The following is a 26,090-nucleotide window of genomic DNA, read 5'->3' as shown; positions in this document are numbered from 1 at the left end:
AGTTCATTAAATACTATCGACATCTGGAGATGATATACCCCTACATCCATTGACCGTTCTGTAAGTTCCTGTGTTCCCCCATTATGTTTGTGGGGTCTTGGCGGTAGCCAGGATTTCTCTCTGATCTGAGACTTCTTTTCCTTCCCCTTTCATCCAAGTTGTCATCATTATGTCCAGCAGAGGGCAGGCTTCTGTCTGGATGGCTCTCTCCCAGCCACCTTGTGTTGGTGACTTAGGGTTAACTCCTGGATGGTGTGTGGATGTCACTGTGTGATTCCGATTATCTGTTTTAGGGTTGCCAAGCAATGAATAGTGACTGATAATAAATAGCACCTGCCACCCTTGATCAGTCCTCAGTGTTGGTTAAGGAATGGGAAACACCTGAATTTCACCCCCCTCTGTGGTGATGGCACCTTGTGGAATCTGTGGCTCATCACTCATTGTTTTGTGTCCAATAACAGGGCCCTGACCACTCACCATTGTCACTTCTGTTGTCGCCACCAAAGACAGCGAGTGCCTTCTTGGGGCTAGGGCTTAGGCTGGATCCTTTGCAAGCAGGAAATGCTTCTTCTCTGTGCAGATGTCTTGGGGCAGAGGCCCTACCCAAGCCCAGTGAGATGGGGAGCCCAGCTTTGTTTAGTCACAGTCTTGAGAGCCCCTCACCCTACACTCCTGGGAGTGATGCAGCTCATTGCATTCTGGATTTAGGCATAACCTATGGCCTGCCTTTCTACAATTTTCTGTTAGCTCTCTGTTAGTTGTGTGCAGATGCCACTCCTTGTTCCGTCAAGCTGGAGGGGTCAGGACAAGCCTTCTCCCAAGCCCTTTAGTCTCGGAGGTAGCATGGGCCAGCTGGACTTCTGTGGGCACCTGGCAGGGCTGGCCACCTGTGCCCTGACACCCATCCCTGCACTCCATTTTCTTCTTTTTCTATGTCACCTATGTCTGGTTTATACGGCAGATCCAAGCAAGTCTGCCTTCTCCCACTCGTTCTGGCCTTAGGATTCTCTTACAGACCATCAGCAGAGGTGCCCCGGGCTCCCCGTGCCCCGCCTTCTCTCGGACGCACATTCCCTCCTTTGCCTGGGTTTACACTGGCTCCCCTCGAGTCTCCCGCCGCATCTCGCTCTGCTTCCCCTCTTTTCTGTCTTTAAAATAAATTAATGTGGTTGTCTCATTATAAAAGTAACACATGCCCATTAATTTTCATTTTTAAACTCAAGTTAATTAGAAATAGATAGAAATTGAGTGAAGAAGGAAAGAGCAGTCACCCATTAAACACCATGTTCATACCCTGGCCTCTCCCCTGGCCCATACACCAGCAGCTCTGGCTTCACCCCCACTCCAGACCAACAGAATCAGAATCTGAGCTTTAACCAGACCCCTCGATTTGATCAATATGCAGATTTGTGTGCATATTAAAGTATAAGAAGCACTGGTACTATGTATCTTTCCAGAAGTATATATGTGTGTATCTCCTAACAGAATATAGTGTTTGTAACCTGCTTTTAAGCCTAGTAAGCTGTGCAATATTTTCATTTATGTAATTTTATAAGGTCACTTTCAATAACTATGGAATTCTACTCTGCAGATATACCATTCCCCTCTTGCTACCTTGTTAACGTCTTTTTTTTTTTTTAAGATTTTGTTTATTTATTTGAGGCAGAGAGAGTGCACAAGGAAAGGCAGAGGGAGAAGCAGACTCCCTGCGGAGCAGGGAGCCCGATGCAGGGCTCGATCCCAGGACCCTGAGATCATGACCTGAGCCGAAGGCAGATGCTTAACTGACTGAGCCACCCAGGCGTCCCTTAATGCCTTTTTTTTTTTTTAATATTCCCATCCTCCAAGCTATTTTTCTGTTTTGTGGTTCTTTTCACTTTGTGATTACAGAACTCACATAATTTTCCTAGATTATCTTTGGCTGCAGACATTTTTACCCATCCCTCTTTTATGTTCACAACATGCCTTTTGATAGGGCATTCTTTCCATTCAAAGGTCCTGTGCTCCCCTCAGCAGAGACTCCTTCCCCACCAGCTTCCTAGCATGGCCTGAAAGGATTTAGAGACTGTTTTCCCCATGTACAGTCCTCTTCCTCGGCTTCCAATGAAACTAGGATGTCCAACTTAAAGATCTACATTGTCTTCCCGCCCATCCCACCATCTGGTGGCAGGTGTATAAAGTATCTTTGAAGTGTGTTCAGTCTATTGTTACACTAGGCTTCAAAAAGATTCACACCAGTGGAAATGCTGTGTGTTGGCAGGAGTCAGTCACGCATCACAGACATCCAGAATGACAGCACCAAACTGCTTAGGAGGAAAAAAAAACATAATTGTCCAGAAGTCAGCTGGAAATCTCATTCACCTTGAAGCCAGCATCTCACGCAGTCTTCACTGGACCTCAGTGTCAGAACAGAAGGGAAGCAGGGCTTGGGAGAGGGGAATCCTGCTCTGTGTCTGCTCTTGGGCATGGCCACATATGGCCTATAGACGTGAGGAAGACACATTTCAAAAGACACAGAGAAGGAAAATATGCTGTGAACAGAGATTCTAAAGGAAAGCTGATGCAAAAGGAATGGAAAGATTTAAAAGGCAAAATTTTAACTGTGCATTACTAATGAGCTCAGTGAGGGGGGATATGGGTAGAACTGAATGAATTTTAAATAAAACTAATGAGGGGTGCCTGGCTTAGTAAGTTAAGCATCCGACTCTTGATCTCAGCTTAGGCCTTGATCTCAGGGTGGCGAGTTAGAGCCCCAAGTTGGGCTCCACACTGGCCACAGAGCCTACTTAAAAAAGTAATAATAAAATAAAGTAAAACTAATGTGGCCACCTAGAAAGGTCTGTAATGGGTTCAAGGGTTTTAAAACAAGGTGTATTGGTTGGTTCAATATGACACCATTTCTGATGTGTGTTTTTTCCCCGCCTCCGAGCAATTAACTCACTTCTGACATTTCTGATCTACCTGGACATAGCGTCAGATCCCACAAGTTGAGGGCTCAGTCCCATAAGACTGTCCCCCTTCCTCATTAGATGCCAACTGCAAACCCAGGTGCCTGTTACCTGTACTTCTGACCAACCAAGCTATAGATCAGAGGTTCCCACGATACCCAGCTTGGATTGGATTAATCTGCTACAGTGGTTCACAGAACTGAAAGTAAATAATTTACTCAGTAGATCACTGGTTTATTATAAAAGGATATAACTCATGATGAATAGCCAGATGGAAGAGGTGCATAGGGCAAGGCCTGGGGAAAGGGTGCGGAGCTTCTCCCAGCGAGCCACTCTCCCCAGCTGTCTGCATGTTCACCGACCCGGAAGCTCTTCCAACGCTGGCCTTTTGGGTTTTTATGGAGGCTTCATTATATAGGCATGATTGACTAGGTCATTGGCCATTGGTGTACTCAACCTTCAACCCCTCTCCCCTCTCCAGAGGTCAGGGGGTAGGAACTGAAAATTCCAACCCTCTAATCACAGGGTTGTTCTCTAGGCAGCCTGCCCCCCTCCCCCCACACCCCACGCCTCAGGTGTTTTCCAAAGGTCACATCATTAATATAGCAAAAGACATACCTTTCTGTTCTCTTCACTTAGGAAATTCCAAGGGTTTTTTAAGAGCTCTTTGCCAGGAAGGGAGACAAAACCAGGTATATATTTCTCATTATAAATCACAGTATCACAGTTGGCTAAGGTTCTTCTGGAGTAAATAAGCCTCGCTAGCTTAAGCAACAAAAGACCATTTATTGGAAGGATCCTGGGGTGTGTCATGGAATTCCAGCATCAGTAGGAATAAGAATCAGGGAATTGTGGGGAAACACAGCAGCTGGAGGTTGAGGGCCTACTTTTCAGGGTACACATTAACATGACTCCAACTTCATCTCTCATCTTTGCTCTTTGCTGTGTGTGTCTATGTACAGGCTTTCCCTCTTTCCCAGACAATGTGACTGAAAATAGACTCCCCAGAGAGCTTCGAGTGCGTGTCACTGATTCAGCCATTGTGAAAGAGAAGGCCCTTGTGCGCTCTCTCTCTCTCTCTCTCTCTCTCTCTCTCTCTCTCTCTCTTTACCAAATTGAGATTCCCGGGAAGGAACTGACTGATCCAGTTTGGATCATGTGTTTACTTCCAGACCAGTTAGCTGTAGCCAAGGTTGGTGCTACACATTCAAGCATGACCCCCTGTAACCGCCTTGGCCATAACCTGCACACGACGGGGTGAACGTTCCCAGGGAGGGGCTGGCTAAGTAGACAGTCTAGTAGTAGTTTCCATCGCAAATGAGCATATAAGCAAGGACAGATGTAGCCTGTAGGAAAGACCAAGGCCCCCAGCGGGCTCCCAGCAGCAATGCCAGCAGTAGCAACCTATGACCAGACCAAACCACAAAAAGAATCAAGAAAAGATAAAGACTGTGAAATATCAACAAATGTTAAAGAGGAAGACTAAGAATTCCAGGTTCATCATTCTGGAGAATCTCTTCAAACTAGAAAGGATAGGACAGATAAGCCTAAGATGACATTCCCTGCCTTCTGTCTCACCCTAATAAATAAACATTCAGAGCACCCACAAAACTATAAATGTTATAGTTGATGTTGATTCAAATCCCATGCACTTGTTTGTTTGTTTGTTTAAAGATTTTATTTTATTTATTTGACACCCAGAGATAGAGCACAAGCAGGGGAAAAAGCAGAGGGAGAGGGATAAGCAGGCTCCCCACTGAGCAGAGCCCCACGCAGAGCTCCGTCCCGGGACCCCAGGACCATGACCTGAGCTGAAGGCAGATGCTTAACCAACTGAGCCACCCAGGTGTCCCTAAATCCCATGCACTTGTGATCATTATGTGGCCTCATAATAAATTCAAAGTCAGTCTTAGGTTCAAAAGATCAGTTGTAGTTCATGAAGTGACTTGATGGCAGACATGAGAAAAAAAAATCTGGGTTATCTTGTCCATAAGCTGTTCCAAGTACAAGTTCCCAGTAATAAGACCTAACTGCCAAAGAGCATCAAACATACCCTAAAAAAGCATACATATATATATAAAATAAATTATATGTATATGTTGTATGTATGTGTATACACACACAATTTCTAGGTTGAGAGGAGGTCGTAAGAGAGAAAGAGAGCGTGTGTGTGTGTGTGTGTGTGTGTGTGTGTGTGTGTGTGTGCGCGCGCGTGCGCGCGCGTAATCATATGAGTAACAGTTGGGAAGTATAGGAAAGCTCAAAGAAGAAAGTAGAAGTTAGCCATGATTTCCCGAGGCAGTGCCAACCTCTGTGAACGTTTCGGTAGGATCCCCTCCTGGACATTTATGCTCATGTGCATGAGGTCTTCTGGCTTTCAGGACTGGTTCTTGGCCACAGACAGTTTGAGAAGCACTGGCCTACTCCGTCTGTGCCTTTCTTTAGACAAAACTGCGTGTTCCAGGGGCGCCTGGGGCGGCTCAGTCGGTTAAGCATCCAAGTCTTGATTTCAGCTCAGGTCCTGATCTCAGGGTCCTGGGATCCAGCCCCCGATCTGGCTCCCCACCCAAGGAGGAGTCTGCTTCCTTCCTTCTCTCTCTCTCTCTCTGCCCACCCCCCCCCACCCCGCTTGCACGAATTCTGTCTCTCTCTCTCTCTCAAATAAAAAAAAATAAATCTTAAAAAAAAAAAAAACCTGCTTGTTCCAAAGAGGACGCTGCCACAACTGTCAAGGGTCACTTCTAAAATGAGCGCCTGCTTGTTTTGCTGAAAGTGGGAAAATTTGAACTTGGTGTGGTGGGCTAAGCAGGAGCAGACTTCCGTCTTTCATTTGGAACAAAGGAAGTCAGTGTAGGATTTTAAAGCAGAGAAATGGCATGATCAGACTTGTTTTTTTAAAGGAATGGGCAAGACTGGGCACAGAAAGGTGAGTTGGGAGGTGGTTGCAGTTGCCGGGTCAAGAGTTGATGGTGTTTTAGGGTGGTGTAGGTGGGGATAAAGAAACGTCAACAGATTCAAGAGATTTTGTTAAAAGTGAAGCTTGAATACATGTGTCAGGAGGTGAAGGAGAGAATTACCTTATTCCATGGTTTGGCTTTGTTTCCTATATGTCTTAATACCGATGGTTTTTCAAGATAATCAGGTTTCTGTGCTATTTATTTAAATAAATGATAGGTAAACGGTTGGACAGCTTCTATTTGCTTTTATTACACAGTCTACTTGCTGTCAGCTCTGTGCATTACTGTGACTTTACCTGAATACCTAGAGAGCATGGTTCCAGATGTAATTTACTATAGAAAATCTGATTATTGGCCCTTTTTTGAAATCCTGCCCCTTACAACCTGAGAATATATTTCCACAACAACAAAAATCAATCTGAATACTTAGTAGACTTTATTGAAAATATCAGTTTGCCAGAAATACACAGGTATAAAACCAATTAAAATTTTAATATTGTTCATTACATATGTGTGTGCTTACTAATATGACTGCTAATATTTTATATCTACTATATCACCATTAATTCAAAAAATGTAGAAACAACACCAAAGGGTGGTGAGTAGCCAAGAAATAATTCTTTTCTCCATTACTTAAAAAACAAAGCAAACAAACAAAAAACACTTTACTGGAGGCATAATGTACACATAATGAAATGTGCCCATCTTAAATGAGGGGGAAAAAAGTAGGAAGGATAGAATCTTAGAAGATAGAACTGTTATTAAAACCAAACAGAAGGGGGCGGAGCAAGACGGCGGAGGAGTAGGAGACCTGGATTTCGTCTGGTCTCAGGAATTCTGCTGGATAGGGATCAAACCATTCTGAACACCTACGAACTCAATAGGAGATCAAAGAAGAGAGTAGCAACAACTCTCTGAACAGAGAAGCGACCACTTACTGGAAGGTAGGACGTGTGGAGAAGTGAATCCAAGGCGATATTCGGGAGGCTAGGCAGCAGGGGAGGGCGCCTCCGTTGGCCGTTTCTGGCAAGTGATAGAGCCCTGGAGCACAAAATCAGAACTTTTAGAAGTCGGCTCCGCTGAGGGATGTCGCACCAGTGGCTAAGCGGGGGGTGGAACCCTCCCGGGACAGTGTGGTCTCAGGACCCTCTGGGTCACAGAAAACCGGGGGTGCCTGAGGGCAGCAGAGCTCCCAGGTATCGGAGCGGGGAAGCCGGCTGCAGAGATGGAGCCGAGGCGCCGGCTCTCAGCTCGGGGTTGCCATAAACTGTGATCCACGGCCCAGTCGGGCCATTGCTCCTCCAGCAGGGACCCAACAAGCGGCAGAGCTGGGGAGACTCCCCTTCCTCCCTGGGGAGGAGCGGCGCGGGAGGGCACCGCAGGGATCTGCTGGGTTTGGAGACTCCACACGGGGTCGGGTGCCAGAGATAGAAACACTGGGTCACAGGCCGGGTGAGCACGGAGTGCGGCCAGAGACCGGGGAGACGGGAGTGACTGCTTTTCTCTGGGGGCGCACTGAGGAGTGGGGCCCGGAGTTCCCGGCTCCTCCGGGTGGAGATTGGGAGGCCACCATTTTCACCCTGGTCCTCCAAAGCTGTAGGAGAGCTTGCAGGGAACAAAACCTCCTGAGAGCAAACCCGAGCAGCTTGCTTTAGCCCGACCGACAAGGGCGGGGCAATTACGCCTCCGGCAAAGACATTTGGGAACCACGGCAACAGGCCCCTCCCCCAGAAGATCAGCAGGAACTGCCAGCAAGCCAAGACCAAGCTTACCAATCGAGGAGAACGGGAGAACTCCAGCGCTAGGGGAACTGCACATAGAATTCATGGCTTTTTTTTACTATGATTCATTAGTTTTTCAAAGTTAATTTTTTTAACTGTTTTTTTTTTAATTTTTCTTTTTCCCTTTTTCAACCAACATCTTATCAATCCCTTTTTTAAAAAAACATTTTTTATTTCTCATTTTTAGAGTCATATTTTATCCCTTCATAGTAGTTACCCTTATTTTTGGCATATATATGTAAGTTGTTCTCTCTTTAAAATTTTAAGATACAGTTTCTTCTAACAGATCAAAATATACCCTAAATCACTAGTGTATGGCTTTGTTCTAGTCTCCTGCCTGATCACATTCTCTCCTTTTTTTTTCTTTTTTTTTTTAAATCTTCTTTCTTTTTTCAAACAACTTATCAATTCCTTTTATAAAATATTTTATAATTTTTATCTTTACAGTCATCTTCCATCCCTTCATTGTATCAACCCTTATTTTGTACATATATAAGCCTTTCTTGCTTTAAAATTTTAGGAGGCACTTTTTTCTAACAGACCAAAATATGCCCAAAATCTAGTGTGTGGCACTGATCTATGCACTAGCCTGATCATATTTGATCATATTCTGTTTTTTTTGTATTGTTCTCTTTTTGTTTTTATCTTTTTCTTTTTGTGTTTTTTTTTTCCACTTTCTTTTTTCTTTCTTTCCCTTTCTTTTCCCCTGATTTCAGGTCTTTTCTGATTTGTATAGAGTATATTTGCTGGGGACGTTGTTAACCTGTTAGCATTTTGTTCTCTCATTCATCTATTCTCCTCTGGACAAAATGACAAGACGAAAAAAATCACCTCAGCAAAAAGAACAAGAGGTAGTACTGTCAACCAGGGACCTACTCAATACGGACATTAGTATGATGTCGGACCTAGAGTTCAGAATCATGACTTTAAAGATACTAGCTGGGCTTGAAAAAAGCATGGAAGTTATTAGAGAAACCCTTTCTGGAGAAATAAAAGAACTAAAATGTAACCAAGTCAAAATCAAAAAGGCTATTAATGAGGTGCAATCAAAAATGGGGGCACTAACTGCTAGGATAAATGAGGCAGAAGAGAGAATCAGCGATATAGAAGACCAAATGATGGAAAATAAAGAGGCTGAGAAAAAGAGAGAGAAACAACTACAGGATCACGAGGGCAGAATTCGAGAGATAAGCGATACGATAAGACGAAACAACATTAGAATAATTGGGATCCCAGAAGAAGAAGAAAGAGAGAGAGGCACAGAAGGTATATTGGAGCAAATAATAGCAGAGAACTTCCCTAATGTGAGGAAGGAAACAGGCATCAAAATCCAGGAGGCACAGAGAACCCCTCTCAAAATCAATAAAAATAAGTCAACACCCCGACATCTAATAGTAAAACTTAACGAATCTCAGAGACAAAGAGAAAATCCTGAAAACAGCTCAGGAGAAGAGATATGTAACCTACAATGGTAGAAATATTAATTGGCAACAGATCTATCCACAGAGACCTGGCAGGCCAGAAAGGACTGGCAAGATATCTTCAGAGCACTAAACGAGAAAAATATGCAGCCAAGAATACTATATCCAGCTAGGCTGTCATTGAAAATTGAAGGAGAGATAAAGAGCTTCCAGGACAAACAAAAACTAAAGGAATTTGCAAACACGAAATCAGCCCTTCAAGAAATGTTGAAAGGGGTCCTCTAAGCAAAGAGAGAGCCTAAAAGCAGCATAGATCAGAAAGGAACACAGACAATATACAGTAATAGTCACCTTACAGGCAATACAATGGCACTAAAATCATATCTTTCAATAGTTACCCTGAATGTAAATGGGCTAAATGCCCTAATCAAAAGACACAGGCTATCAGATTGGATTAAAAAACAAGACCCATCAATACGCTGTCTGCAAGAGACTCATTTTAGACCCAAAGACACCCCCACATTGAAAGTGAGGGGGTGGAAAACCATTTACCATGCTAATGGACACCAAAAGAAAGCTGGGGTGGCAATCCTTATATCAGACAAATTAGATTTTAAACCAAAGACTGTAATAAGAGATGAAGAGGGACACTATATCCTACTTAAAGGGTCTATCCAACAAGAAGATCTAACAATTGTAAATATCTATGCCCCTAACATGGGAGCAGCCAATTTTATAAGGCAATTAATAACAAAAGCGAAGAAACACATTGACAACAATACAATAATAGTGGGGGACTTTAACACCCCCCTGACTGAAATGGACAGATCCTCTAAGCAAAAGATCAACAAGGAAATAAAGACTTTAAATGACACACTGGACCAAATGGACTTCACAGACATATTCAGAACATTCCATCCCAAAGCAACGGAATACACATTCTTCTCTAGTGCCCATGGAACATTCTCCAGAATAGGTCACATCCTAGGTCACAAATCAGGTCTCAGCCGGTACCAAAAGATTGGGATTATTCCCTGCATATTTTCAGACCACAATGCTTTGAAACTAGAACCCAATCACAAGAGGAAAGTCGGAAAGAACTCAAATACATGGAGGCTAAAGAGCATCCTACTAAAGAATGAATGGGTCAACCAGGAAATTAAAGAAGAATTAAAAAAATTCATGGAAACCAATGAAAATGAAAACACAACTGTCCAAAATCTTTGGGATACAGCAAAGGCAGTCCTGAGAGGAAAGTATATAGCAATACAAGCCTTTCTCAAGAAACAAGAAAGGTCTCAAATACACAACCTAACCCTACACCTAAAGGAGCTGGAGAAAGAACAGCAAATAAAACCTAAACCCAGCAGGAGAAGAGAAATAATAAAGATCAGAGTAGAAATCAATGAAATAGAAAACAAAAGAACAGTAGAACAGATCAACGAAACTAGGAGCTGGTTCTTTGAAAGAATTAACAAGATTGATAAACCCCTGGCCAGACTTATCAAAAAGAAAAGAGAAATGACCCAAATCAACAAAATCATGAATGAAAGAGGAGAGATCACAACCAACACCAAAGAAATACAAACAATTATAAGAACATATTATGAGCAACTCTATGCCGGCAAATTAGATAACCTGGAAGAAATGGGTGCATTTCTAGAGATGTATCAACTACCAAAATTGAACCAGGAAGAAATAGAAAACCTGAAGAGACCGAAAACCACTAAGGAAATTGAAGCAGTCATCAAAAATCTCCCAATAAACAAAAGCCCAGGGCCAGATGGCTTCCCAGGGGAATTCTATCAGACATTTAAAGAAGAATTAATGCCTATTCTCCTGAAACTGTTCCAAAAAATAGAAATGGAAGGAAAACTTCCAAACTCATTTTATGAGGCCAGCATTACCTCGATCCCCAAACCAGACAAAGACCCCATCAAAAAGGAGAATTACAGACCAAATATCCTTGATGAACATGGATGCAAAAATTCTCATCAAAATACTAGCCAATAGGATCCAACAGTACATTAAAAGGATTATTCACCATGACCACGTGGGATTTATCCCTGGGCTGCAAGGTTGGTTCAACATCCGCAAATCAATCAACGTGATACAATACATTAACAAAAGAAAGAACAAGAATCATATGATCCTCTCAATAGATGCAGAAGAAGCATTTGACAAAGTACAGCATCCTTTCTTGATCAAAACTCTTCAGAGTATAGGGATAGAGGGTACATACCTCAATATCATAAAAGCCATCTATGAAAAACCTACAGCAAATATCATTCTCAATGGGGAAAAGCTGAGAGCTTTTCCCCTAAGGTCAGGAACGTGGCAGGGAAGTCCACTATCACCTCTGCTATTCAACATAGTATTAGAAGTCCTAGCCACAGCAATCAGACAACAAAAAGAAATCAAAGGCATCCAAATCGGCAAAGAGGAAGTCAAACTCTCACTCTTTGCAGATGATATGATACTGTATGTGGAAAACCCAAAAGACTCCACCCCAAAACTGCTAGAACTCATACAGGAATTCAGTCAAGTAGCAGGATATAAAACCAATGCACAGAAATCAGTGGCATTCCTATACACCAACAACAAGACAGAAGAGAGACAAATCAAGGAGTCGATCCCATTTACAATTGCACCCAAAACCATAAGATACCTAGGAATAAATTTAACCAAAGAGGCAAAGGGTCTGTACTCAGAAAACTATAAAATACTCATGAAAGAAATTGAAGAAGACACAAAGAAATGGAAAAACGTTCCATGCTGATGGATTGGAAGAACAAACATTGTGAAGATGTCAATGCTACCTAGAGCAATCTACACATTCAATGCAATCCCCATCAAAATACCATCCACTTTTTTCAAAGAAATGGAACAAAGAATCCTAAAATTTGTATGGAACCAGAAGAGACCCCGAATAGCCAGAGGAATCTTGAAAAAGAAAAGCAAAGCTGGCGGCATCACAATTCCAGACTTCCAGCTCTATTACAAAGCTGTCATCATCAAGACAGTATGGTACTGGCACAAAAACAGACACATAGATCAGTGGAACAGAATAGAGAGCCCAGAAATGGACCCTCAACTCTATGGTCAACTTATCTTTGACAAAGCAGGAAAGAATGTCCAATGGAAAAAAGACAGTCTCTTCAACAAATGGTGTTGGGAAAATTGGACAGCCACATGCAGAAGAATGAAACTGGACCATTTCCTTACACCACACACAAAAATAGACTCCAAATGGTTGAAAGACCTAAACGTGAGACAGGAGTCCATCAAAATCCTAAAGGAGAACACAGGCAGCAACCTCTTCGACCTCAGCCGCAGCAACTTCTTCCTAGAAACATCGCCAAAGGCAAGGGAAGCAAGGGCAAAAATGAACTTTTGGGATTTCATCAAGATCAAAAGCTTTTGCACAGCAAAAGAAACAGTCCACAAAACCAAAAGACGACCGACAGAATGGGAGAAAATATTTGCAAAGGACATATCAGATAAAGGGCTAGTATCCAAAATCTATAAAGAACTTATCAAACTCAACACCCAAAGAACAAATAATCCAATCAAGAAATGGCCAGAAGACATGAACAGACATTTTTCCAAAGAAGATATCTAAATGGCCAACAGACACATGAAAAAGTGCTCAGCATCGCTCGGCATCGGGGAAATCCAAATCAAAACCTCAGTGAGATACCACCTCACACCAGTCAGAATGGCTAAAATTAACAAGTCAGGAAAGGACAGATGTTGGCGGGGATGCGGAGAAAGGGGAACCCTCCTACGCTGTTGGTGGGAATGCAAGCTGGTGCAACCCCTCTGGAAAACAGTATGGAGGTTCCTCAAACAGTTGAAAATAGAGCTACCATACGATCCAGCAATTGCACTGCTGGGTATTTACCACAAAGATACAAATGTAGGGATCTGAAGGGGTACGTGCACCCCGATGTTTATAGCAGCAATGTCCACGATAGCCAAACTGTGGAAAGAGCCAAGATGTCCATCGACAGATGAATGGATAAAGAAGAAGTGGTATATATACCCAATGGAATATTATGCAGCCATCAAAAGGAATGAGATCTTGCCATTTGCAACAACGTGGATGGAACTGGAGGGTGTTATGCTGAGTGAAATAAGTCAATCAGAGAAAGACATGTATCATATGACCTCACTGATACGAGGAATTCTTAATCTCAGGAAACAAACTGAGTGTTGCTGGAGTGGTGGGGGGTGGGAGGGATGGGGTGGCTGGGTGATAGACAGTGGGGAGGGTATGTGCTATGGCGAGCGCTGTGAATTGTGCAAGACTGTTGAATCACAGATCTGTACTTCTGAAACAAATAATGCAACATATGTTAAGAGAAAAGAAAAAGAAGATAGCAGGAGGGGAAGAATGAAGGGGAGTAAGTCAGAGGGGGAGACGAACCATGAGAGATGATGGACTCTGAAAAACAAACTGAGGGTTCTAGAGGGGAGGGGGGTGGGGGGATGGGTTAGCCTGGTGATGGGTATTAAGGAGGGCACGTTCTGCGTGGAGCACTGGGTGTTATGCACAGACAATGAATCATGGAACACTACATCAAAAACTAATGATGTAATATATGGTGATTAACATAACAATAAAAAATTTTAAAAAAACAGTTAGTTTTTGAAAACTTCATGCATGTCCTTTAGTTTTCTCTTTTTACCATGCATTGGTGAACATGATCTCGGGGCTGGTCTACAGGTAGAATTTGGGTTCCATCCAGTGTTCTAGGAGTGGCTGAGAAAGAAATCTTCTCCAAACAGTGCAGGCAGGGGAGGAAAAACAATTTTCCCTCTACCGTTCTAGAACTCTACCTCCGCCCCTCAATAAAAGACAGATTAACAGGAGAAAAAGAAAACAATTTTAATTACATAGCACACACAGGAGAACCACAGAGATATGAGACGCAAAGGCAGCCGGATATCTGAGGCTTCTGCACCCTTCTGAGTTAAGGAAAGGGCTAGGTGTCCGCAGCTGCCAAGGGCGGGGGTGGGAAGCCACCAGGCAAAGTGAGAGGAGGAACTGTTTGGTAAACAAAGGCTGTGCTGCCCAAACCTCAGGCTCTCTGGTGAAAAGGTGATCTCTGGTCAGAGCTGCCTTCCTGGTACAGGCCCCTTTTCTAATGTAAATCTCCTTTACAAAACTGTTTTCAGAGCTTCTCCTGAGTCACGGTTTCCCGAAAATAATCAGTTCAAAATAATAAGCATGCCAAAGAGGAATATTTTGGGTGGCATATCCTGCCACCCTCTAACAGAGCAAATGCCAGAGCTAGCCTGTCACTAGCTGAGGTGCACAGTCATAGCTGTGGGGTGAGGAGGGGAACTATTCTTTTGTATTCATTTATTTCTTCATTACCTCTCACCTGTCCACTTTTCTCCTTTTTGACCCTGTTTAGCTTATCAGCTGATCACCGTGGTGATCGCAGCAGCAGGAGGTGGGCTGCTTCTTATTCTAGGCATCGCGCTGATTGTTACCTGCTGCCGGTGAGTGAGTGACGGGGGTTCACATTCTAATTCTCTTTGCCTCTGCTAAGCAAGGGTCAGTGTTTATTTTAAAGAATGTTTGGGGTGGTTTACAGTATTAAATCATCCTGTATGACTGAACCATTAAAAAAAGGAGAAAAGGAAATTCTTGATAGATAGTGCCATTGAGAAAAGACAATAATCAGGACTCTTATTTCCTTTACTAAAAAAGAATATCCCCAAGCACAAGCAAGAAAAAAGTGATAGATTGGACGTCATCAAAATTAAAAACTCCTGTGCTTCAAAGAACCCTATCAAGAAAGTGAAAACACAACCTAGGGAACAGGAGAAAGTATTTGAAAATCATATTTCTACTAAGGGACTTGTGTCTAGAATATATAAAGAATTCTTACAACTCAATAATAAAAAGGCAACCTCATTTAAAAATGGGCAAAGAATTTGAATAGGCATTTCACCAAAGGAGATGAACAAATGGCCAGGAAGCACATGAAAGGATGCTCCGCATCTTTAGCCATCAGGGAAATACAAGCAAAATTGGGAAACCCACTAAGATGCGTATTTAAAAAACAAGAGGGGAGTGGGGGGATGGGGTAACTGGGTGATGGACATTAAGGAGGGCATGTGATGTAATGGGCACTGGGTGTTAACATATAAGACTGATGACTCGCTGACCACCAGCTCTGAAACCAGTAATATATGTTAATTAATTGAATTTAAATAAAAAATAAAAAAAAAAACAAGGAAACAGCAAGCATTGGTGACGCTGTGGAAGAATTAGAACGCTCCTACTCTGCTGGCGGAAACATAAAATGGTGCAGCCCCTCTGAAAAAGTCTTGTCAGTTCCTCAGGATGTTAAACACAGTGTCGCCATATGACCCAGCACCTCCACTCTGACGTACATACCACGAGAAGTGAGTATGTATGTTCACACACAAACATGTACAAAAGACCACCTATTGTATGATTCCGTTTATATGAAATGTCCAAAATAGGCAAATCTAATAGGGACAGAAGGTAGCTTAGTGATTGCCTAGGGCTGGCAGGTGGGGGGTGGGAACTGGGGAGTAAGGGGTAAGGGGTTTCTTTTTAGGGTGATGAAACTGTTGTAAAAATGGATTGTGAGGATGGCTGCACAGGTCTGAATATACTAAAACCATTGGCTTACATACTTCAAGTGGGCAAATTTAGAAGCAAACAAAGGTGGAGGGGTTAGCTGAGCTATTTTGGCAGTAAGCAAGCTGTAGCAGGCACATGGGGTGAGAGGACACTCAGCAGTATGCTTGGCTCTGGGCTTCTTGGAAGTCAGTGCAACCGGGAAAAGGAAGAGTAAGGAAGAAGTTAGTCCCCTTTCTCGGTAATCATCTAGTCAGATAAGGGAAAACTGTGGCTTTTGATTTAGATGATTATAAATGGCAGGAATTTTTCTGATGTAACAGATGGAGGGAACCCACCGAAAGAGCAAGTTATATTTCGACCGTTGATATGAAGGACATTGGAGGATATCTTTGACCCCCAGTGAGGCTGCAGAGAGCAGCTTGCCCCGACCGCCCACATCCGGGACTGCAGGCCTCGTGCTACTGCGTTTACCTGTCATTGGCAGAGTTGCCACCAGATCATCAAACTATGAGTGGAAATAAAATCCGGGGTAGGAGACTAGAAGCTAGAGGCCCCAAGGGGATGTAAGCCTCATATTTGCTAAGTGTTCGAGAACCAGGTAGTGTGACCACCTGGAGAAGGAGCCAGTGACTATGGGCTTTGGCAAAAGGGAAGGTAGTCGTGAATTAGTTAAGTCATTGTTTGAAAACGGATGCCCCACCCTCCAGGGAGCAACACAGTGGCAGGTCTGTTCTTGAACTTACAAGAAGGGACAACGCCTAAGGCACATGCTGGACATTTGGTTTTATGACCCTGAGTCATTTTGTGCTTTCCCAGAAAGCTTATTTATAGGAAAGTGAGGTAAGAAGGAAGAAACTTCAGATTATCTTACCCAGGGCAAATATAACTAAAAATGTCTGATCCTAGGCCCATCACATAGGTAAATCACACATATTTCCGCCATTTCCAGCCAGGGAACCCTGACAAGTAGGGGCTTATCCTGGGCTTTCCTTGACCTGCGGAAATGAGAATATGTATGGGTAAAACAAACAGGTGGGCATTTTTGCAAATGAGACAGACTGGTTTTATGGTCAGTGGAGTAGCTTCATGTGGTTAAAGGGCCCTGGCTGGCGAGGTAGGAGGCCTGTACTCTTGTCCCAGCTTTGCTAGTAGCAAAGTGTGACCTGGAGAACAAGTCTCATCTTTTTGCGAAGCCAGAGCCATCCCATCCCCAGAGCTCCTTTCTTAGTAAATCTTGGTGGGACCTACAAGCTTCCATGTACATTCTGATGCTCAGGCAGGTTTAGAACCATTGGATTATAGAATCCTAAAGGCCTTTGGCTCCAGCATTCTGGGAATTTATGACTCTGATTTCCCTGGCTGCCCCCAAGATGCAGCGACCTCTTTCCCCTGCAAAAGACTGCTTCACTATAGATAGCTGTGTTCGTCCTCTCTGTCCGTGGTAACCTGTCTCTTCTAGTTGGAAGATTTTTTTTGCATTTTTTTTGCCTCTAATTGCATTTTTACTTGTTTTAGGCAAAATATAACAATAATGCCATTTTTCAGTGGGCATTTACAAAAGAATGTAATGGTAGCTTTCCGTCTAATTTACCTTCTAAAATAATAAAACGTGCTTTCATAGATATCATTTCTTTACAGAACTTGTTCATTTAAATTGTCAACTATTTTCCATTCCACAGAAAGAGTAAAAATGACATAAGCAAACTCATCTTCAAAAGTGGAGATTTCCAAATGTCCCCATATGCTGAGTACCCCAAAAACCCTCGCTCCCAAGAATGGGGCCGAGAAGCTATTGAAATGCATGAGAACGGAAGTACCAAAAACCTCCTCCAGATGACGGATGTATATTACTCGGTGCGTATCGCTGTGCCCAGGGCAACTCAGGCTCTGATTCCCTCTGAGAAGTACAGGGATTGTGTTTTGTAGTAAAATTAAGATACTTCAGCTGCTTAAGTGTTAAAGAGAATGGTGGCCTGAGCCTCTTATTTACATAATTTAGTATTCAATTTACTTACAATCTATTTGCATGGTATTTGTTAGTTTTGACATCAAGATCACGAAGGCTATTTCCACCAAGCACATTACTTTTATGGGGTTGTAGCAATAACCCTTCCTGTGACCAAATTTGCTTCTAAGTTATGATTGGAAACTGAAAGATAACAGAAAGAATTTAGTGATATTTAGCCTGTGGCCCATGCATTTTCATCTCTTATATGCCATGCTTTATCTCCTGTGGTTGGGAGATTGGAAACTGGTATAAAGAGAACAACTCAGTGTCGTCATCAGCAAGCACTTCTCAGAGGTTTAGGAGAATGTTCACTCAGTATAGGTCTTCCACAGCTGGCTCCATCCAGCCCTGGACGGCAGCATTTGGAAAGATGGTAGACCACCTTGAACCCTGGCTCCTTCTGTCCCACATCGAATAACCCATGAGCTGCCCAGTTCATTTGACGTCATATGGCAAATACAAACGGGGCTATCTGACCTGAAAAGTAAACAGACGTAGGTGACTTCTCATCCCATGTGGACCTCTTTGAGGTAGCAATAAACCTGAAACCTTGCCCCGTGGGGACTTAATAGCCCTGTGACAAGTCACAACCCCGCTAGTTGCTATGAGGATGAACCCTAAGGGTTCAGACTTTGGATGGGAGGGGTTCATGCTAAGGAAGCTGTTGTTTCTGTTGGACCCTTTGGAAAACTTGAAACTGGAGGAAAGCAAGAAGAAATAAGGGGAAAGATAAACGTAGACACAAACCTAGCCCTGGGTTTAAGTGTTGATGTTTCCGCACAAGTGCTTTGCTGTATTCTCCGTCTGGGAAGCCCTGTTACTTTCCTGGCAGCCTGGTATCTACAGGGTCTGCTGCGTGAGCAGGTTTGCCTGCACCCTCACACCGTTCGCTAGGGACTCTTCCCCCGCTCCTGGCGGGATCACATAGGGACAGACAGACCCGTGGCGCCGGAGGACCAACCGCACCGTGTTTCCATGGAGTTAGCCCAAGAGTTGCCTTAAGTAGAAATAATCAAGAACTTAAGCCAGCCCCATCTCCCTTTCAGAAATGGGCTGAGCAGTCCATAGAAGCAGAGCCTATGCTTATGGCATGAAGCTGCCCCCCTGTGAGAAGGCTGTCCCTCAGAGTGGCCTCAGGTGTACTTTGGGCACTCCTAGGATCCACGTTCATTATATGCTGTCTCCAGTGTTTTATTTCTGCCAGGCAAGCATTTTCTCCTGCTGGGCCTCATTGAGGGCCTCCTCAAGGTAGCCGTGTCATTCCCATCAGCTAGGTAGTCATGATGGGCTAGGCCGGGATCTGGTCAGAGACGGCTGCCAATCGCTGGTGGCCTCCCGCTCTGGGGTCCTAACTCCACCTTTGACACGTGGTCCTATGTCCTTGTAAAAGTCAGTTCCCTGTTCGTGGCAGGGACATTGGTGTTCTGCTAAATGCCAGAGAGGATTTAAAGCCATAGTGCTCCACAGGGAAAGACACTTTTTTTTTACAGTCAAGATAATCAGGTAATAATTAATCTTGATGATAATTAGGATAATTAGCCCAGGTCTTTTCCTATGTTGGTGGGCTGCCCTTGATCGTTGTTTTTTTTTTTTTTAAGACCTCCTTTGAGAATATGAGCAAAGGTATCCCAGGCTCCACAAAGAGAGGGCCTGGGAGATCCCGACTTCTAGGTCAGACCCTGCTCCACTCTGGTTAGCTGCCTCTGTCTTAGGTTTATTAAAACATAGCATTCTTTTTTCTTTTTTTTTTCAAAGAAAAAAACCATTAAATTTAAATCCACAAATAATAAATGGACTTTTCTTCTTTTCTGTCTGGCCACCAGCCCACAAGTGTAAGGAATCCTGAACTTGAACGCAATGGACTCTACCCGGCCTACACTGGACTGCCGGGGTCACGGCACTCGTGCATTTTCCCTGGACAGTATAACCCATCTTTCATCAGTGATGAGAGCAGGAGAAGAGACTACTTCTAAGTGTGGAAGAGAGAGGGAGGGCCCAGCACTCTGAGCAAGCCCATGACCATGCCACCAGACGTGAGTCTCAGCCCACTCAGAGGACTGCAGCAGGGGGGAGCGTGCTCACCGGCTGCCCCCAGGACTCTTGGAGCCACACTCCAGTGGCAAGCGGGAAGCGGGACAGGCGTGAGGGGCATGACCGCAGGGGAAGGGCACAGATGGATCTGGGACGTGGAACTGAGGGCTGCTCCTTGGGCACCTTCGCCCTTAACTGTGAACATGAACGTGGGCCAGTACCGGGAGTCTCTGAGTGCCAAAGCCGCCCCCGGCCACTGGCCATGGGCTGACTCGTAGCCAGGGCAAGTCGTCAGGCGCCTTCGCCAGGACCCAGTGTTTCCTTAGTTTGCACTTTAGTAAATTGGATAGGGAGGTCTCCTTTCAGATTTTTTCCAAGACTGTTCCAAAAAGAAGGCCTCTTTTCCTGAGACACTGCCATAGGCCTCGATCTGGTGATTAATTTACCGCAAAATACAGGCTCTTTCGTTGTTTTCCTGCCCGGTATCTCCGTGCTAAACAACAGATGATGATGATGAACATACCACTAAGGTTTGGAGATGCTGCAGGTGAGCATACAGTACTCCATTTTTTAGTCAAGGTGACATTTATTTAAGATTATTTTTTCCCTCTGCAGTTAATTCTCACTTTTTCAAGTAAGTCTGCATCAGGGCAAAACAAGTTGCATTTGCTTTTAATCAGAGGCCTCCCACTGCCCGTAGTGAGGCCGGGCAGGCAGCGCCAGGCTCGGGGCCCTGGGGGGAGAAGGCCCAGAGGGTCATAGAGCCGCAGGCCGTGGGGCGCTTCTCATCCCTGAGGGCATCGCCCAGTGCCGGTCCCGGGGAGTCTGACCCCCCCTCTGAGGCCGAAGCTGCTGTGTCTGTGCAGTAGAAACGGGAAGCTGAATGCAGACTGGGCCTGAGCAGGTATTCCGCCACTGAAGGAGAAGCAGCGGATTGTGGCTAGAGGACTGGGCTGACCCGGCACATTCCGCTTCCTGAAACCCCTGCGCTTTGGGAAGCCGTGCGGGTTCCTGAGGAAGACCTGAGAGCTGGGACAGAGCCACACGTCCATGAGTCTGCTTCCCTCCTGGGGCGGCTTCTGTGATCCTATCCCGCATCTTGTCCACAAACTCAGTGTCCACTTTTCAACCAACGGCCCAGAGCTGTTTATTCACTGAAGAAATAACTTATTTTCCCTCATGCAGTAATTTGTCCCCCTTTATACTACTGCCGAGTTCCCTCCAGAAACATAATTTAACTCAGCATTGGAGAACTAAAGACTTCCGGCCAGTTAAGGAGTTGAGAGTTTGCCTTTGGGAAGGAAATGCCACATGTCTTATTTATTATGCCTGTGACATGGGTCCTGTGGGGGTGGGGGGGGCATCCCCAGGGCACGGTGTCTTTACCTGCTACTTGTGGAACTGCGATTATTCCCGCCATGTGCTTTTGACACATCCTGGTTTGGGATAAAGTAGAACACAGTGGTAAAGAATTATTCCCACCCTGAAGCTTGGAGCTCAGGGGCACCCACATTCTGGAAGCAGTCTAGCCTTTGGGGACAGTTCTGTCCTGGGCGTGGTTGTTTCTTCAGAGTTCTCTTTTTATCTCTTCAGAGTGTATCTCACCCTTACTGTTATGTAATCCTCGTCCTTAGAATTTTAAGTGTCAACTCCTGTGTCCCATGGTCTCCATGAGCCACCATCACCCTGCTGCAGCGGGAACACAAGTCAGGTGTGATGCTTTTTAGTCATTGCATTGGACTCATCTCCTGAGATACAAATTCTGTTTTTGTCAGCGGATGCCAACTTCAAATTTCAGAGCATCACCTTTCTGAAATCTTTGGGTCTTGCAGCTCTCTGGGGAAGCAGACAGCCTCTGGTCTCACATCTACCTGGAGAGCTCCAAGCTCCTGCCCTCCGCTCACCCTAGCCAACAGACTTGGCTCCCTCATGAGGTGGCCTCGCTTCCTGACTCTTGATGCAGATCCTTGCTCATCCCCAGAACCCAGAGCCACGGTGGGGGGGCTATTCCCAAGCATACTCAGCTAAAGGTGTCAGATGCTATCTCAGCTGACAGATCATCTCCTGTGTCAGGACCAGAAGCTATAAGCTACACAAAAGGAAGTGTGCTGTCTCAAAAGCATTCTTGAGAAGAATCCCAAAGTCCAGAAAAGAGTGTCTTGTGAGTTCCGAGAATGCTTTCCTGTGAGTAGGTTTTGTGCATGTGAAGTGGATTAAGAATGTTGTTTTTCTTTTACTGTGAAAAAGGGAGGCCCCCGACAATGTTAGGTTCAAATGTATCTCACTTCTAGGAGGCTGTGGGGTTGGGAAACAGATATCTCAAGAGCAGGAGGGTCTAAGAAGGCATGAAAACAGCATGACCGTTACCCAGTTACACGTTAGCTGCCCACCCTGAATGAGGAAGGGGGAGGCTGGCTGCACCCCTGTCTGGGGTTAATACCTCCCAAAGGGCCCTGCCTGGGCTGAGGGCAAACATCCAGGAGGACAGGAGCAGCCTCTGGACTGGAGGGACAGGGCTGGGTGCACCCCTGGGAAGCAGAAGCCCTCACTTCTGGCACAGGTGCTCCGTGTCAGCCCCTACACCTGGAATGTGTGACTTGTGCCCACAGGAATGCCACAGTCCTGCCTCGTTGGGGCCCCACGGCTAGGGAAAAGTGGAAGGGAAAAGGGACACTTAACTGCTCATGAGAGGCTTCAACTTCTGGAGGGCCTGGCGGGGCCGAAAGGAAGCCATGTGTCCTGTAGCATGCGGCAGCACCACACCATGACTCAGCGGAACGGGGTCACCTGCCAGCCTCCCGGCCACTGTGGGTTTTGTTTAAGCCCCAGGGAGTCTTCTTTCTCCTGTCGTTTCCTCTCGGCTCCACGAGCCAGCCCAGGGCCCTGAAGACCATTGATGAAGTCTACCTGTCATGACCAGAATCTCTCGTGTTCCCCCCCATGACCAGGCTCTGTGCAGGGTCCTTGGCCTCACCACACCCTGGTGAAGTGTGCATGCGAGTGTCCGTTTCTTGCACACGTGAACTCTCAGAGAGGATGAATATCTTGCCTTAGAGAGCCAGGATTCAAACGCTTCTCCCTTTCTTGCCTTCCTGGTGAATGCCTCACCACCCGAATAGACATTACATGTCAAAGAGGGCAGGAGAGAGTGGGCTTACAATATACTTTTTTTTTTTTAAGAACCTTATTATTATTAAGCATTAACTGAACTAATGATATGAAATGCAAAAAAAAAAATCCTTTTTGAAAAGGTCCTTTTGGGTTCATTGCATATAATTGCATCTATTTCTTGGACACGTGAGGTCATCATTAAGAGAAGAGTGGCTTGTGTTTAGCGAGAAGTATACTGGCACATGGCTTTGGGTGTAGGAAGGGTGAGGTGATGACCCGGGTTTTTGACAAACGCAGCCAGACTTAGATGCCCATCTGAGAGCTGCTTTGCCTTGTATTGGAAGCATATTTTTGTGAACGTGATCAGAGTCGTGAACATATTCAGTTGAATGTCTTAAATGCTGACAAATCTTCCTCCTTTGACGAAAATTTATTTTCAGAAGCAGCTAAGTCATTTAGAGCCAAATTTGTTGAATGGATAGTGTGATCAAGCTGGCTGCTAGCATTTGGAATTATAAACAAAGATGTGACTATTAAGTTCTCAAAGAGGTAATTCTTAAAGTTGGTCCCAGCAGAAGGGCAGCATCTTTGTAGTACAAGGCTGGATGGCTGCCCAAGAAAATGTTTTTGAAGGATGGTATTTATTCAGATGTGGAAGTTCCCAGAGCAGGCACGTTAGGGTCATTCCTCACATGTGGCTTTTGTGGGGTCTCCATGAAGCCATCTTGCCCACTGGCCAAATGCCCAGGTGCCTGGTAGGCTGGGGAACTTTGCCTGGAGAAGCTAAAGCTGAGCATTCTAGTTGCTCCTGGCTTAGTTTAGCCTAGCACGCCCCAAAGTCGGGTTCTGACCCATTGTTCTAAGATACTTACTCTGATTTCAAAACTAGGCACTTCTTTGGATACAGGAAGAATGCAAGGTTCAGTATTTCAATATTTTCTGTCTTTTTTAAAACTGCCCTTAATGTCAGAGATATTTTTTTTATGTGAAGACTTTTTGGGGATTAGAAGGGACATGTCATTTCCTCCTTCTCAACAAAACATCATTCTGAGGTTCTTGTGTGCATTTTTGGAAACAGATAGGGTTTTGTAGAGTTGTCTTTTGAGTATGTGTTCTTTTTTTCTTTTTTGAAATCCCCAGAGAAGGAGACTGGTTAAAAGACTAGAAATATTAAAGTATTAAATTCCAGTTAATTTGTTGCGCTAAGGTATCTTTTCAGCAGTGTTACAATCCATCCTGTTTGGTATCAACTGCTCACAAAAAAGCCTGTGAAATTCAAGGGGACAATTTAGGTGTATAAAGAGAGATCTTAACCAGCTTTGTCCCCTCCGCATTTTTTAAGAGGACATTTCAAAGGATTTGCCTACTAGATTCTGGTTTTATCTTTTTTTTGGACATGCAATGCAGATGCAGAGTTCTTGCCTAGGAAGGATGGGACTGGACAGGGGTGGGATGGAACCAGTCTATCTGCGAAACTAACCCAGATTTCTGTATTACCTTGGCCTGTTTCTTCAAAAAAAGAAGGTCTTTCATTATGGGTTGTTGTGAGTTTTGTTAATGTTTGTGTTGCTGGACTTACGGTTAAATGAAGCATGTAGCTGGAATATGAGCTTCTTGAGTTTTCACATTGTCCCAGATTTCTTTTTGCAAACCTTTAAACCTTAGCCCCTGGTTGATTGTGTTAAAACCATTATGAGAATGTTATTTAAAGTTGTATTATAATTGCCACCTCCACTAATTATTCAGTACTGTAGCAGCAAAGTATTATTTGTAAGAATTTGGTTATTTTTATACTTATATCTACTTTAAGTCTGGCGTTCTAGTCAGTAAATGATGCAATAAAATGAATATCATTTTCATTGTGTGTTTTTCTCGTAATAACAAGCAAACAGGGTGCAGCAGGTTACCTTTCATGAGTTAACAGTGGAACCGTACAGGGAACTCTTACGTGGCAAATATAGGGATTGAGCCATTTCTGGATCCTCAGTGCCCAGCACAGTGAAGAAATATACTTTTGATGATGGATGGATGGACGGACAAACTGACCTAAATGATAAAAAACCTAATTCAGGTCTAAGAACTGCTTTTGTTACTTTCCTTTCTATGGATCAGAGAGCATAGATAACCAGTTCAGATGTTCAGCATTTCCTCCTGAATGCCGCCCCCCAACCACCTTGTGGGGGAGGGGCGGGAAGCATGTCCGTGCTCCATGGCAGGGAGAATCTGTGGAACTTTAAGACAGTGGGCCATGAGCCTTACACTTGCGCTGGCCAGTGAATGTGGCTGTCTGGCTAGATGGATGTTCATTAATTATTTGCTTCCTTCAGTGCCTTTCATGGCAGGGATGGGTGAGCCTCTAGACGCTTTATGACGGAAGCTAGGTGGCTAGGTCACTAGGAGAGGCTAATCATGTCAACTTGGCGCCTGAAGGTGAACTTTGGGCACATCAGATCACGGTTGCAGCCCATCAGACAGCTTGGAATGGAGATAACCAGCAACACTCTCCTCTCCTGACCCGGCTCCCCAGTGGAAATCTCAGCAGACCCCAGGACTGAACCCTCTCTTTTTCCTACCCACCTCAGCCAGCCATCACAGCATTTCCAGAGCTCCCCACCCCTGGAATCTGTTTAGGACCTAAAAGCAGGTCTACTGCGATCCACTGACAAGCTAGCCAGAGTGCTTGTCCTACTTGTGCATCTCACCAGATTTGATTCGCCAGTAAGTAAAGATCTAAAAAATATTTTTAGAGCCTTGGACTTAAAGGACATCATCAATGCACACTGAGTTGTTCCAGTTGCTTGGGAAGTGACAAAAGATAAGGGGCATAGACCAGAGTCCTTCTGTATTGGATACTGGCTGGCCAAGACAGCTCTGAATCCCCATACCTGGGTGGTGGCATCATGCTACCATCTGACACAGCAAGCATGAACTTCAGAAAGAGAAGACAGATGCCGGGGGCGCCTGGGTGGCTCAGTCAGTTAAGCATCCCGACTCTTGATTTTGACTCAGGTCATGATCTCAGGGTTGCAGGATCGAGTTCTGTGTTGGGCTCACACTCAGCATGGAGTCAGCTTAAGATTCTCTCACCTTTCCCCTCTGCCCCTCCCCCAACTCACACATGCGGGCTCTCATAAATAAATAAATAAATAAATAAATAAATAAATAAATAAATAAATAAGAGAGAGAGGCCAAGAATAAAGATATT

General features: G+C 44.5%; 1 protein-coding gene across 1 annotated transcript in view; it reads left to right on the top strand.

Annotated features, from left to right (window-relative positions):
- Positions 1–24,744, top strand: part of HEG1 (heart development protein with EGF like domains 1) — a 91,342-nt gene extending 66,598 nt beyond the window's left edge. The window contains exons 16-18 of the mRNA XM_028091292.2: positions 14,531–14,618; positions 17,415–17,589; positions 19,567–24,744. Coding sequence (XP_027947093.2) covers positions 14,531–14,618; positions 17,415–17,589; positions 19,567–19,716 — 413 coding nt within the window. The 3' untranslated portion in view covers positions 19,717–24,744. The remainder of the gene's footprint in view (positions 1–14,530; positions 14,619–17,414; positions 17,590–19,566) is intronic.
- The last annotated feature ends 1,346 nt before the right edge of the window (positions 24,745–26,090 follow it).

This window comes from Eumetopias jubatus, unplaced genomic scaffold (assembly GCF_037043125.1).
Source record: "Eumetopias jubatus isolate StellerSeaLion01/CBP00866 unplaced genomic scaffold, mEumJub1_p1.0 scaffold_1, whole genome shotgun sequence".
NCBI lineage: Eukaryota > Metazoa > Chordata > Mammalia > Carnivora > Otariidae > Eumetopias > Eumetopias jubatus.
Note: the sequence above shows the minus strand (reverse complement) of the source record. Positions and strands in the feature narration are given on the sequence as shown.